The sequence below is a fragment of the Scophthalmus maximus genome, chromosome 12 (genome assembly GCF_022379125.1).
Source record: "Scophthalmus maximus strain ysfricsl-2021 chromosome 12, ASM2237912v1, whole genome shotgun sequence".
Lineage (NCBI taxonomy): Eukaryota > Metazoa > Chordata > Actinopteri > Pleuronectiformes > Scophthalmidae > Scophthalmus > Scophthalmus maximus.
In genome coordinates, this window is record NC_061526.1 from 3,523,386 (window position 1) to 3,538,304 (window position 14,919).

General features: G+C 41.8%; 2 protein-coding genes across 6 annotated transcripts in view; one reads left to right on the top strand and one right to left on the bottom strand.

Annotated features, from left to right (window-relative positions):
* elavl2 (ELAV like neuron-specific RNA binding protein 2) overlaps window positions 1-14,919 on the top strand; it is a 211,838-nt gene that overhangs the window by 193,975 nt on the left and 2,944 nt on the right. For 3 of the 4 annotated variants that reach the window (XR_004795386.2, XR_004795389.2, XR_007031764.1), the window contains exons 6-7: window positions 1,683-1,848; window positions 13,854-13,948. The gene's annotated coding sequence lies outside the window, so the exon portion shown is untranslated. The remainder of the gene's footprint in view (window positions 1-1,682; window positions 1,849-13,853; window positions 13,949-14,919) is intronic. The other variant, XR_004795388.2, reaches the window with a different exon arrangement.
* LOC118317235 (glucosidase 2 subunit beta) overlaps window positions 3,549-14,919 on the bottom strand; it is a 108,668-nt gene continuing 97,297 nt past the window's right edge. Inside the window, exons 13-14 of one of the 2 annotated variants that reach the window (XM_035645775.2) lie at window positions 7,642-7,741; window positions 3,549-4,777 (exon numbers count right to left, since the gene is read on the bottom strand). In XM_035645775.2, the coding sequence (XP_035501668.1) occupies window positions 4,640-4,777; window positions 7,642-7,741 (238 nt within the window). In that variant the 3' untranslated portion in view covers window positions 3,549-4,639. The remainder of the gene's footprint in view (window positions 4,778-7,641; window positions 7,742-14,919) is intronic. The other variant, XM_035645770.2, reaches the window with a different exon arrangement.

Consider the following 14,919-nt stretch of genomic DNA (forward strand, 5'->3'; position numbering starts at 1 on the left):
CTCCTCATTGTTTACCCCGTTGCTTAGAAGAAGCCGGCACTTGTTTTTTCTTCCGCCTCCACGGTAACCTATGCAATATAAAAATAATGGCCCGAGTACGGCCACGCTATATCTTTGACATGCAAAGCAGCGATGCAAACACGCCGCTTCATTAATAATTGCCATAATTGTATAAGTATGTGGAAACTGCTACACAAAATGGAGCAATGACTATTATCAGGTTGATAACCAATAATTACTTACAAACTCTGTGCTCATTAAGCAGCTCCCGTGGAGAAACTGAGCCCAATATAGCCCTCCAGAATCCCCTCCCCTCGCCCACCAGGATCCCGCTGCTCTCTGTCTCCCCCTCTCCTCGTCCAGATTCTGCATTCCATCTGTTAGCCACGTTGCTCTGTTTCAATCACGTCCTATCTGCTAACTCAGGCTTACTCTTCTTTGTCCCCCTGCTCCTTCTCTTTACTCGGCCTTCCATCCTCTTATCTGTGAGTACTAATCACTGTAATCTGTCTCCGCTCCTCATATTTTCCTGCTAAATCCCAACATCCTGTTTATTTATGTACAGGGCATGCTGCTCTCCACCTTCCCGTCCTCTCTCTGGTCTTTCTCTCTGTGAAAGATTAACTATCCCCTCTGCATCTCCTCCCATCTATCATCCTAATGGGGGCTACAAGAGGGAAAAAACAACAATTTGCGGAGGGAGAAACAGCCACATAGGGGCAAGGAAAGTGTTGGGATTGCCACTGTCGATCAAGTTCCAGTCTGTCATGCGTTGTATTCGCCCGTGCTGGTGCCAAAGGACCAGAGCTCATCTCAACAGCTGAAATTGTCACCTGCAAAGCTATACGACACAAATTCGCCACTTACAAACTCCTTCACAATACTTTGCTGCATAGGCCCCATCCTCTCGACACAGTCTGCAAGTAGATACAAAAAATCAAATAATCCATTAGGTTATTTCAAAATCCCGAATTAAAAACATGTAAGAAGTCTGATATCTGACCTACCAGTTGTTCTTGGTCTGGTTGTGGCACCACTTGATGTTAACACCTGTTGCAAACTCTTTTTTATGATATATGGTGATTACCAAGCAGGATCGGATTCAAAGTTCACTAATAGAAAAAAGTTATTTGAAAATGAAATGTACAGCACAAACCTTCCTCAGTTCACCGGCTCTGGCTCATTTGTCGTGTTATCTGTAATTTTCCCAACATCTGTTCGACAGAAACACTTTGTGACTTCTCCTAATTCCTGGGGTTGTAAATTGGAGCAGAGGAGGCAAAAACTTTGATTGCTTTTTGTGTTGTTGAACAAACTAAATTCCCCATTGCAAAACACTGCTACAAAGGTATGACATTATTGGGTTTTATGCAAATTATCAGCAGCTCCTAACACTGTTGATCTCTCATCCCCGTTGGTAAATTTCAATTTGTAGCCAGTGTTGCTCTTTATCGGTGCACTTTGTCTTTTGTTTGATTTACGCTGTCATGACTCTCATTGTTCCCCTTGACATTTTGAAAGCAATCCACCGGCACTTTGAGCAAAGATGATTTGGCCTCTTTCGAACCAAAAGCTTACACCAACACTACTGTGACAGCGTTAGTAATTGTCCTTAATTTTATAATCCCCGTTTATCATCTATGAAATTTAAAAATCATTATTTATTTGCTTGCTTGCCCCAGGCCCCGCCATCCTCCCAACACGCCTCCTGCACTGTGAGTGGAAGAAGCCAACCGCGGGAGGCCCCTGGTAAGCACATGCTATCACAGCTCGGCCTTCCAGCCTCCAACGGCGACACGCTGCCGTTCATCCACTCCACAGGGGAAGTGTCGAGCCTCGCCTGACGACGTGAGAGCACAAACACAGAAACATTCACCCTCCACGAGGATAGGCACTGCTGCTGATACCAACACTCTTTCCCTGCTCCTCCCTGCTTCTGTCTCTCCTCCTCTAACAACAGACGGACACAGTTAGCAACTAGCTGGTAAAGAAAATCAGAGAACTCCTCAGGAGTTGGTGGAGACCAAAACCGAGTTAAAAGGAAAGCAAATATTGGACTTAAATATCAAACCCGCCTTTAAATTGTGTTGTCTCCAAATAAATAAAAATACATGGATGAATTAAATAAAACTGTATGCTGGCGGCTGACTGGATAAATTGGAGTAAGTGTGGACGTGACTGTCGCACGCCCCTTTTTCTCCCTCTCAGCCCTAAGGGTATAACTGGCCTCCCTTCAAAGGAGGAAGCTTAAAAACAATCTCCAAAAGAGTGAAAGCGGCACTGGGATGTGGTGGGCGTCAGTCAACCAGTCAGTCAGTCGTCGGGGGCCCCGCTGTCTCCCACTCCATAGAACAGGTGGTCTGAACTAGTTTCTACAAAGCTGAGTCGGAGATTTAATGCAACATAAAGCCTCTGGGCCCTTTTAGCAATTTGGAGTCAACACACAAATACGCCCACGCTCAACTGCAAAGACTTTCCATCCCTGCCCCTTCATGTGCGAATGGAGGTGAGTACCCAGCTTCCCTACTGAATCCCTCCCACAACTCTCTCCTTCCCTTTTCGGATCTATAGCAACACATAGGTGTTCAGTCGGTTGAAAAACCCTGTTAAAATAAAGAAAGCGATAGGTTTAGTTTTTCCCAAATAACTGCCAGTCTTCCAGCGTGGTTAGCACACAAGTAATTAAACACATTCTCATTACTGAGTAAAGCGAGGATCTGGGTTAGCAAATCTTCTTTATGAGGCACCATCACATAGTCGCATCATATGGCAATGGTGCAATATAAAGGTTTTTTTTCGAGATACCAGTAAGGCAATGTTGCCTGCTGCAATATTAGATGGAGAGCTGCTCTTGAAAGTGTCTGTGTGATTGGCAGCATTTCCAGCTGCTGCTGATGGATTTAGGAGCCTGTGCAGGCTTAGTGTTTTTTGTGCTGACATCAGCTTTGGCATCTGTTGCGTTTTCTTGAGACGTTGAATGAGGGAGAGATTAAAATGTAGAGTGATATTGTGTTGATTCCTTGAGGTGGCGGTGAATCAGAATGGATTATATCCTTAGAAAAACAGTCCAGTTTAGCTGATCGATTTGTTTGTGTTCACAGAAGCAAGGCAAACATGATAATGAGTGAGTTTTTTAGATTCTGCTGAATAAACAACACCTAGAATTGGGCTATGTTATTTGAGTTTAATTTTGGAGAAGTTTTAGTAAAAATGCCTTTTGTCTCTCTTGGTTGACACTTTCGCCATGAAATGGAGAGTGTGTATGGACGCGGATCCGGACAAACAAAGAGCAGCAGTCCCTGGGCCTGAGGCTATTGCATTGCATTGCTTGCAGGCAAACAGCCTATTGGATACCTGACAACTGATTCAGCTCCCTCTTAATGAGTAGAGGACTCTACTGCAGAAACCCCACAAGCTATTACATAACAGCGTCATAGATAGCGAGAGGCAGATTGCTTCTGCTGGCAGCCGTGTGTGAGACCAAGACATGTTATAGTCAGTAAACAATGCATCTTTAATAATAGTTGAAAGTAGATAAAGATTGCGGAACTATATATTAATGTATCTGTAGTTTGAAAATTAGGATGATAGTGTGTCATGCATGTAATCACAATTGCCATAGACAGTGCTGTGCATAATGTACACTAAACTAAAAGTCTGCACTATTGAATACTCTAAACAACTTCAGAAATCAGAAAATAATCAAGAAGCTGAAATCAGGGTACTTTTTTTTCTCCCCCATAAAACTAATTGAAGTGATTAATTTAACATTAAAATTGTTGGCGATCAATTGTTGCAGCTCTACAATTAAGCCATTAAAAGTAGAATCAATTGTGTAGTAAAAGCAGTGAGGTAGAGGGACAGTTTTTCGATTCATAGCAATCTCATTTAATTAATTTTTCCAACCATCTACATAGTAAAATTATTGATTCTTGTGGATTGCAGTAAATACAGCAGTCAAGGAGAAGTCTTAAAGTGCTTCTAGTGTCAACACATCTGATTTAAACAGGAAAACCAACAATTCGTCAATCTGTCAGTTGAAGATCTCTAAAAAAAACAAATGACACAGCTTACAATTTTAAACAGGGTCAAATAATGACCAAAAAAAGCTGATGGTTACTTTAGATTCTGGAAAGCGTTAATAACACAGGAATAAGCAGTGGATTTGTAGGAGACTACTTTCCAATTAATGTTGGTTTCAGTTTTAACATGGAGTTCTTAAAAAAAAAAATACTGAATAAAAGTATAATGAAGTAGAAGGACACAGTCCTTTCACTTGTGCTTATGAATAAGCAGAAGTAACATTAGTGGTGATGTCATAATACACTGGTCAACTGTAGTTGGGTCTTATTTACATATTAATCTTGCTGAGAATTAAATGTAAACCCTTATAAAAGAATATACTGCATTGTTATTAATACTTGTGTTTGCTAACACATTAAATAAATCGGCACTGGAACAACAAACACTAAAGTGGTCTGAGAAGAGTTACAAAAAAAAAACATTCTGACCTTGGCGAGGATTTTGTGGAAGTCTGTGTTCTGATAACAGATGTTAGAGGGGACCTACCCATCCCCAGCCTGTCACTGCAGGGTAGGCATAGCTAGGTTAATGTAGGCTAGGCCAGTAGGGGAAGGGGTTACAGTTCACTGTGTATGCCCCGCTGCTTTAGCACCGGCTGACAGGCCACGGGTGTCTGGAAGTCCATGATGTACTGGCATTTGCTGGGCTCCTTCACTGATCGCAAGGCTGTCTCTGTTCCGCATGTCAGTGTGACCTAGAAAAGCACAAAGAAAGAAAATTTGAGGTGGAGCTGTTGTTAGACTGAGTCAAGAGCCATGCCAGATTTATCTCGCAACGGGGCGGGGGTGACTGAAGACACTGTCCTACCTCTGGTTTCAGTGATTCTAACATAAGTGGGAAATCACTACAAATTACAGGAGTAGAGGGGCAGGCGTTTCAAACACATCCAGGTCTCTCCTCAGAGTGATGGTGCTGTAAACGGAGAGTTTGATCACTACCTCCCCTGCACAAGAACCAAAGTGTTGCTGTGGCACATCACGGCTGTCGCCACCACGCGACTACCGCCGTTGTGTCATCTAATCGGTAACTTTGCCACCCTCTGCGAGCGATTGGAAAAGGGAATACAACTTATTTTACTTCTATGGGGTTTCCATAGCAACCCCTCACATCACACTGCACCCAGTGAGGGAGAGAGATGGAAACTTGACAGGTATTATTGTGCCAAGTGTGGTACAACTGGTGATGTCCCGCACTTGGATTGAAAATAGAGGCTTTTGTTGTATCATTCAGTATCTCGTTGCACTCAGATGTTAAGTGGGTGTGTGCACTGTTATTGGTGGACTCACACCTTGTCCAAACTAATGTGGATATTTTCCCCTCCATTTAAAAAAACCTTTGTTTTATAAAACATCTCTGCCCAGACAAGAAAACAAAAGCGACGACAACAAACGCTCAAACAAGCACGCAGAGCCAAATGGTGGTTATAAAGTCTATATTAAACAGTCGTCAAATACCCAAAAAGAACACTGCGTGGTAATCTTATTTTCCTTTCGTGGTCATCACCTCAACTTATCCTACATCAGTAACACTGGCCGAGGCAGACTTCTTTCAATGTCGGCAATGTGGCCAAATTTAGCTGCAAACTAAAAATTAGAACAAGCAATGCTAACCAATATATTTTATTGGTATATAGCCGCCATTGTTGTCGTCGTTTAAGGATGGAAACGTAGAGGAGAATGTTCATTTTGCAAAATATCCTCATTGGTGTGGACAGAGTGTCAGTGGCGAGATTCATCAGGTTTACCTTGGAGGAGTTAACATCAAGTGAGGACGAAGGGGGTTGTTAACAAGACAGTACTGGGTTGCATAATGGGATATGTAGGATAAAGTTTTTTTTGCATTTGACCTATACATGTGGCAAAAAAAAACGTACAACGACCCACTCCCAGATCTCAAAAAAGATCTACTAAAACTTAGTAGCATACTATAATGAAAAGTATGAATGATGGTCACAACTAAAACATTAACACCCAAGATTTAACTTTTTTTCCCTAACAAACTTATTCAGATGTATTCATCTGCCAAAGCTCCAGTTGTGGCTAAACTCACTGCTCACGTGAAACAGCCCAGCACTTTGAATTTAATTAATAACTGAAACAGTTGAGTTCACCCTTCCCCCGTGGACTTGAGATACACTGCACACTGCTTGAATTTGGATTACCTCGATATCCACCAGTGGAACAATACATCACTGGTCCCACTACTCAAGTATAAAGAGAGAAGTGTGTTCCGGAGCAGAAATAGAGAGCGCTACCCAAAGACGAGCTCTAGCATTTCAAATATAATGAGCGTCGACTTCTGACGAGACTTCATTTATGCCGACTGCACACGGCTAGGAGGTCGTATCAAAGGAATTCAGTTTAGTCTTTTCAAAGGGAGCACCCCGGATGGTACGAGTACATAGATTCGCAAGCGACATTTATTGGACTCTGATTTGAAGAGGGGGGCCAGGCAGAGAAAATGTGATGATTAAATGTGCTTCATTTTTAATTGAGAAAAATCTCTCACAAAAAAAAAAATGGAAGTCACAGGAGTGACTGTAGGAGGAGGGACTCAGAATTAACCATAAAGATCAATGTGGACTGACGAGTCAGTTTCAATCACTTGGCCTTGGACGACACGTTTAGTTTTTTTTCTGCTGAGAGCAACATGGGAACTTCTACTGGTTAAATAACTCCCTATAGCTGACATGCACATTGTAAGTGGGTAGGAATGCTTCAGGTTATCCCAGAGAGCATTGTTTGGCTGTGTTCTCTTTGGGAACAGACAGCCTGTGTCCATTTACAGTTAGCTCAAGTTGTATTTATTTGTAAAGAGGATCGTTAAAGTCATTCTCTGCAGCCTCTTTGTGTTATTGTTGGGGGGGGGGGGGGGGTTCTAAAGTGTGTTGCTAAAGAAACATCTTGGTCCTTTGTGTGGGAAAAAACCCCAGTACGATTCTTTACAATCAATGACCTGAGAGTCATGTTTTAAAGAATCTCTGATCTTGCAACAGTTTTCACACAATGCCTCTTTACACAGGGTTTATCTCAGAAACCTGGCTCCACCTCATCAAACTACTTAAAAATAGCAAATAGTTCTACTTACCTGTGCTCTTGATAAATTCGGTACATTGTCCATTTATGTGGCTCTAATTCCGTCAATATAGCCACAGTTGTGCCCTATGTCAAATTTTATCCCAAATGATCCTTGACAGTAGCTTTGTATTGATAAGGATAACATCAAATGAGGAATTAAATTAATTAATCATGTGTGAAAACATTCTGCTTTAAAGATAAATTCCATGTACGTTATGCAATCATCATATTAATAATTCAGATAACACAAGTATCGTGTGTGCTACTGTAGTACGCTTTAGACCATTTCAACCTCCTAAGGTTTTTTAATACAAGCTTTCATGTGAGAATTGAAAGGATATGCATGTTTAGTGATGAGTCACAATAGAGAGAATACTGTAAAATCTACCTACAATTTGTTCATCTGTCTCTTAACTCTCTCTGTGCTCTCATATGCTCTGTGAGTGTGTTTGGTTTTGTGTGAAACATTTTTAGTACTTACTGTAGCGCTGCGTGAACCTCCTTGCCAGCAGGGCTCTCCATTTTCATACACCATCTGACTGTACTGGTTCTTTGGTGTCCCTGCCCACATCCCCCACTTCCTAAAATTAAAAACAGAAACAAGTAGTAAAAAAAATTAACAATATATATTTTTCCCCCTTTAAACTTTTGGCAAAGTGCCTGTGGAAAAACAGTTTCTATCTATTAGTCAAGTCAAACAGCAGTCTGTAATTTCTTTTGTAAACAGTTGGGACAATTTCAACATATATTTTTCATCAACACCACTAGCCTGGCTTATTGAAGAACACACTCTCCCAGTAAAAATACAAAACTGGCGAGATGGCCAGTCTGGCACTCTCCTCCTTTGGTTCCTGGCACCAGCGATCTACCATCCCTTCTCCTCTTCAACAATAGAGGGGCAATATTAATTACAATTTTGTCGCAGTTAATGCTGTATGCAATAACACACCAGGGAGGAAGAAGTGAAAAAAAAAATACAATGCCAGTGAAGCTCGTCTCAAATGGGCTACCACTGCCCAGTGCGAGCTAATTACATTCTCACTAAATATTTCAAAGGGAATTAGGAAAACCAAAGCAAACCAGGGTGCCAGTGGACACTCTCCAACACGGAGCCGACAGATGCCATTTGACTATGATTTCACTGGCTACTTTCCTCTGATCTTTTGTCGACTGCAGCCGCACGGCTGAAACGTGTTGATTTTTGTAAAACATTGTAGTCCCGTTGTAGAGGAAAATCACTTCATCCTAGACGTAATATTTCTTTGCTCTGATCTCTGACCCACATTGGTTAGCAACAGTTTTCTGTATGCTGTGCTAAGTTCTCAGGATAGAAGAAAAACTGTGAAATCAATCTTTTTCCCTTTCGGGGAAACATACACAGTAAATGGAGAAAGAAGCTTGATGGTCTGCAGGCTTTTCCCTTTTTAAATCAATGGCTTGTCAATTATCTGTTAATCATTCTGGATAAAGAGCTACTAAAGGCTATAAATTCAACTTAACTTTTAATATTCCTGAGTGCTTTGCTCACAAGTGCACAACACTTGATCAATGCGCCAACATTGACCTTTCCACAGCAGATTAAAGTAGCAAGATCTCATCTGCCCCTTGAGCTCTGCATTTCACGACCTATTATCATATCTTTAATAGTCCTGTTAGTTGATGTCTATATGATGTTAAAGAAACCTTATTAATTTGTGTGTAGTACTTTTTTCAACTTGGTGAAAAATAATCCTTTTTTTAGGTGTAATTAGTTATATCCAACAAACGGAATGCAGTCCCCACATTTCTTCAACTGCCATGTTATTCTCACTTGACCTTGAAAAGGGGCAAACATGGAGCTACCATTGATTTCGAAAAGCACTTTTATAGACGGACCTTTCAGTAGACACATGGCCGTCTTCAGGTCCCTGACTGTGGCTTTTCTGCGATGCGCATTGCTTATTTAAGATGCCTGAACGGGTCAGTCAGAGGTGAAGTGCTTACACAAGTGGAAGCCGGCTGGGCCCCCGAGTGTCTCGCCTTTTGCCTTCCAGCCTGTTTGATTGGGTTTTAGCACTCTGTTAGCACCAGGAGGCCCTCAAATGGATTGCTGTCAGGGCCAGCAGACATGGCAAGCGGAGAAAGTGACAGTGCTCCAGCTTGTGCTACTAGTTGACCAGCGATCCCTTGCGCATCACCTCCATCGCACCCCTCCCCCATTCCCTCACACCTCACCTTCATTCACTTCCTTCCTTAATCTCTATTCTCGCTCTGGGAGGCAGCGTTAGGCTTGAGTTATCACGGAGATGTGGCCAACACACTCCAGTCATTTGGACACACAGGAGTCACGAGATGGAATCTTATAGACAGATCATTCCCTGTAATAATACCTCCATCACACTTGGTATTGGCAGCCCATTTTCTACAGCCATTCTACACTTATAACAGCTAGTTACTTACACCTCTGAAAAATACAACACATTGGACCTTATTGCTTAATTTCATGGCATTAGCATTACTCTGTTATTTTGACCCCTTGTCAGACGGTATAGCACATATCAAATGTGCAAAAAAGTCGACCCCCCCTGGCTCAGTGACAACTTCGTTTTCGCCTCCAATTTATCACAGTTTGGCTTTAAGCTGCAACCAGGATGCACATGACGCTCACTTGCAGCAGTGAGGCCAGTCTCCTTAAATTATCTGGGTTACTGTATGTATTTTCTTCATGCTGTCTGATCTGCTGCACCTGTTTTCTGCCCAACAAAACAGCTCACACCTCAAATATCCAGGTGTGCAATAGGGAAAGCACATATTTAAAATATGTAAATAGATTAACATTTGCAGTAGCAGCTACATCCGCATCTTAGCTTTTGTGGAAAATATATTTCCAACCACATGGAGACAGGGTTTTAGAGTGGTGGGGCTTTCAAACACATATTTCCTTTTTAATGATTAATGCCAGACGACACCGAACACATTCTACGTCTAAGGCTTAAAAGGTCAAGATTCTTATTTACAGATATCTTGGTTATGACTCACTCTTTGTCTGGACTCCACTAACGCCATAAAATGCACCTTCCATCACAGATGAACCTGTAAAAGCAGCACATTTCACCAGCCAAACCCATTACCCATGCATTTACTTTGCATTGTGGATGAGACAGAGGGGCCTAGGAGAACTTTGCCTCTAACAGCGCACATTAAGGAGTGAATTTCATTTAATTTCCTCTCTGAATCACTAAGGTGTGATGCAGACAAAGATGTGATTTAATTACATCCAGTAGCCACAGAAACACCATTAACTTGCACATTTAGCTCCTTGATACCCTCAGTTTACTGTTAAACTAAACAAAGAACAGGTAAATATAATTTTAAAAAAGAAGGTTGTTGATCATGTGTCCAAACTTCCAGTTTTGGAATAACATGTAAACTATATTTTTTAACCATTATAACAAAATTGGTCTCTGGACATTGTTTTACTGTTTTTTTTTGTCATGATCTAATCCTCATTAGGAATGATTAGCATTAAAAAGATGATTAGCTTCCCTTTCTTCTCCTGATAATGGCTTGAGCTGATATAAGCTCCTCTTATTTCTTTAAAACGATACAGTCGCCAGTGATTCTGTTTTAAAACTTCAACGCGGCGCTAATCCTTATGCCTCGAGTGATAAATCCCGAAGATCCACAGCTAATCTCGCTCAACACCGAGTGGAGAGTTACCCCCTCTGATATAGTCACAAATCAACCTTTCAGAAGCAATTATCATTTAGACAACTCTACTCTGGTGTTTAAACACCCCGCAGATACTGAGGGGGGGAAGGGATCTGGGCCAAAAGTGTGTATGTGTGATGTGAGACCCTGGGCCGTCGCTGGAGAGAAACTACATGAACAAAACCACAGGGAGAAAAGAACATAATGGTAGCCCTGTTTGGTATGTCTGTGGTTTCCTCAAGTAAACTGAATATAAATTTGCTCATTTGCCTTCAGTGCTGTCTCTGTGTGTTTGTGACATTAGAAAGTCGCCTATATATATTTATGCGTTAAACATGTCAACATACTGTACATTTTCACTGCATAATTATAGTATACAAAATGGGATATTACACTTAAGAAACAATAATTTTAAAAGATGTTGACCATTTAGTGCTAATATCAAACTTGAATTAAAAGCAAATGGCGGGGGAAGAAACATTTTAATATTTCCTAAGCTGCTTTCAGACATGCACTGTCCGGACATTTTCCTAAAATTTGGTTAACCCCCTGCCAGATGGGAAATGTAGTCCCTCCCAGTTGGGCGTACCCATTAAACCTCCAATAGAAGGGTTACTGGGCACAGGAGTCATCCTGACAAGTTGCCCGCAATTCCCTGAGCTGAGTCCTGCCACCATACTGAAAAAAAGCATATTTTGGGCACTTGTTTTCACAATCTCTTTCTTTCTGTCACTACCCATAGTTCAGGACTAAAGGTGAGGGTCTAAGTGAGGGAGTGTAAGCATATCAGGGTCTTCAGGTTCACGAGAGAGGTGAAGATGAAGCGGTGGACAGACAGGTGTCTTACTCGACTGTTGTGGTGAAGAGGGAGCGAAGCCGGAAGTCTATCTACGTGACTTATGAAAAAAAATAGAGATTAAAAAAAAAGCTCAAGTATCATTCTGGCACCAGTATTGAAACATTTCAAATGATACCCAGCCCCAGAGATAACTCCCATCATGGCATTAGAGAGCATCATCATCGAGCAAGGTCACCCAGACACACTCATTTGCGCCAACTGTCACAGACTGAATGGGCCAACTCAACATCAGATTACATGTAACTACTCCTCCAGCCACCCGCTCCTCATACCGAGTCCCGACCTTGTGCATTACTAATGACATACAGTACCTGTGTTAGGATGGTGTAACGTCTGTACTTATTACTGTCACCTTCCCACTGTAGCATCCACTCATTAGCTGCCACTGCAACGAATTATAGCTCACAGCTATGCTTTTCACTGCTTTAACACGGGGTCTGGAGCAGCCAGTTAGTCCCCTCACTGTGCCGTTAACGCGCTAATCATTTACAGCATGAGACGCGACGCCGCTCTGGCAGGTAGAGAGAGCAATTTGGGAGCTGCTGGTTAATTTAGATTCGGTGGAGCAGCGCTTCGCACGCACACAAAAAAGAGAGAGGCCCCGTTCTCATAGCCAAGCAGTGCCGAGCATCGTTAACCTCTGCCACTCATGTAAGGTCACCAATCAGCGAGCTGCGTTCTGAGGTGAGCCCAGCCACCGTCATTACTGTGTCAGTCACTGATGCTCCTACCACCCATTGTGCCCAGCACCTTGATAAATAATTCGTATGCACTGGAACATGTGAAGGGCACACGCTCAGGCTGTGCTTTCACAAAACGCATTTATACCTTGTTTTTCTCTCCTAGTTGGTATTAATAAAAAGTGGAGAGCAGAACAGGGATACAATATATTATGACTTAATACATACTAATGAATGTGGGGACTGAATAATTCTTCATCAAGTCGACTGCTGAAACTGAAGCCAACATGCTAGAGTATTCTGTTTTGAGGAACTATTTTGTCGGTCATTTTTTATAAGGATAGTGCTATGACCTAAATAATTACCCTGAAACAGTGGGCAACATCTGTCGCACATTTGGTGTTGCAAACGCCGTGGCCATTTCATGTGCAGCTACACAACTTGTCCAGGGCGCATATTTCATCTACAGCTCCTGACTGATATGAATCAAGGCCGATGTCAAACCCAAATCAGTATGCTGTTAACAGCTCACTTCTGCCTCATTAACGACTGGGCTAGATGTTGCCATGGCTACCCAGCAGAAAGGCCATCAGGAGTTCACAGTGTCAACCCCTCCCACCCTCCACTGCCTACTATTTTAACCCTCTCCCCAGACGCACAAGAGTCATTACCCCTTCACCTTGATTGCCAGATAAAGTGTGGGCACACTGAGAACACACGCACACACACAAATAGGCATAACATTTTCTATACTAGTGTGTGTGTGTGACATGAGTGTCTGTATCTGCCTGGCTGTCAGTAGCTGCACTAATATACCCTGGCCTGCTCCTCTTGAGTGCTGGGCATTAAGCGGCTGCAGTGTTCCCAGGTAGAGAGGACCCCTCTCTTTCCTAATGGCACTCCAGCGTACGACCTTGACGGCTTGAAAATGAGCACATTAAGTAGAACACTTAAATGTACAATTATGCACTTGTTCCAGCGGAACTGTCACTACTTTGTAGGTTAAATCATTACAGCTCAGATAAGATGGCAATAATAAATAAATACATAAAATACATCCGCTTAAAAAAAAAAAATAGATAAACAAATGCCTATCAAAGTAATTAAGTAATGGGACTGGCTTTGATAGGAACACATGAAAGGGAGCATCACTACACTCATTAAGTGAACACATTCATAAAGCAAAGCAGCAGAGAGTAAAGCAACAAACAGCCATTACTCGTTTTACTGGACATGTGATGTGCTTGTTTTCAATGTGACAGTTTGATTAAAAATGTAATCAGGAGAGCGAGATAATCTAGATTATGTATGAACAACTGTGGCACAATGTTCAACTTTTATCAGCTACTGTAACAATGAAAATGCTTTAGATTAAATTTAAATATGTTTGTCTAAAGATTAATAGAAGATAAAAAACTTTTTTATATTAACATCAGGAGCGGGTTCTCTTCCATGTTTCTACAGTGGCCCAGAACAGGCAAATAAAACACTGGGTTTGAAGACGGCCTGTTGCGCTTTTATGTGACGTGAAGACACCTGAAGCTTCTCCCAGACACAAGGTGAGGCGGGTGGAATTGATTTGGATGCAAAATATGACCTTTCTCTGAATTTGGCAAAGTAATATTTAAATGCATTCATTATTTCTTCTTTTAGGGTCTCTTAAAAAAATACTAATTCCCATGAGCCCTAGACTCTCAGGGGTTGAACATCGCCTATTAAACAGAAATAATGGAGTCCATTGGTGGGTCAAGGGCCTATGGCAAAAGAACTGTAAAGACTGAACCTGTTTAGACAGCAGAGATTACAGCTTGAAAAAATAGAATGTCAAATGATGTTTTTGTGGCTACTACGTTCCTGTCCTCATCTTACATTGTTTGCTGAAACCTATTGTCAAATATCAAAGCTGCCACAATGCCAGAATACATCCTGATCGGTGGTTTTTAGTCCACAACTGAAACAGCCCAAGTCGCGCTATTTCGTCAAGAGGTGTCGAACGGTTTTGCCTCCCGATTCAATCCCAGGTTGATTTTCAGTTTCTTTGTGTTCATATTTAAACTCCTTGTGCTCGAGCAGTTTCACAGTAATAATCTTACAGCTCCCTCGCGATTGCTGTGCAATAAAATGGCCACCAATAGAGATAATTAGCAGCGGTCATTTTCTCCTGTTTATACATGCGCAGCCAATGCAGAAAACGGAAAGTGAACGGTAATTAATCTTAGGAGGAGAAGGGACGTGATAAATTTTCCGTCGCAAATTTGTTTCCTTTTTATACCTTTGAAAAAAAGATGTTGGGCTTTTTAGCCGGCCTCACCACAAATTGACTCTTATTGATCGAATGAACATCTTTCAATTTTAACCATGTCCACATATTAGAGTCTCATTTCTTGCCAATAAATTTGCTCAGCTGGATCATTCGAGCCAAGGCCCTTAAAAGGAGTTTGACAGCCTGGAGGCATTCACAGCGCTGCACCTGGAGATTTTCTCTGTTACATTCTGGTGATCTTTTATTTAGAGCGCTACAACAACTGCA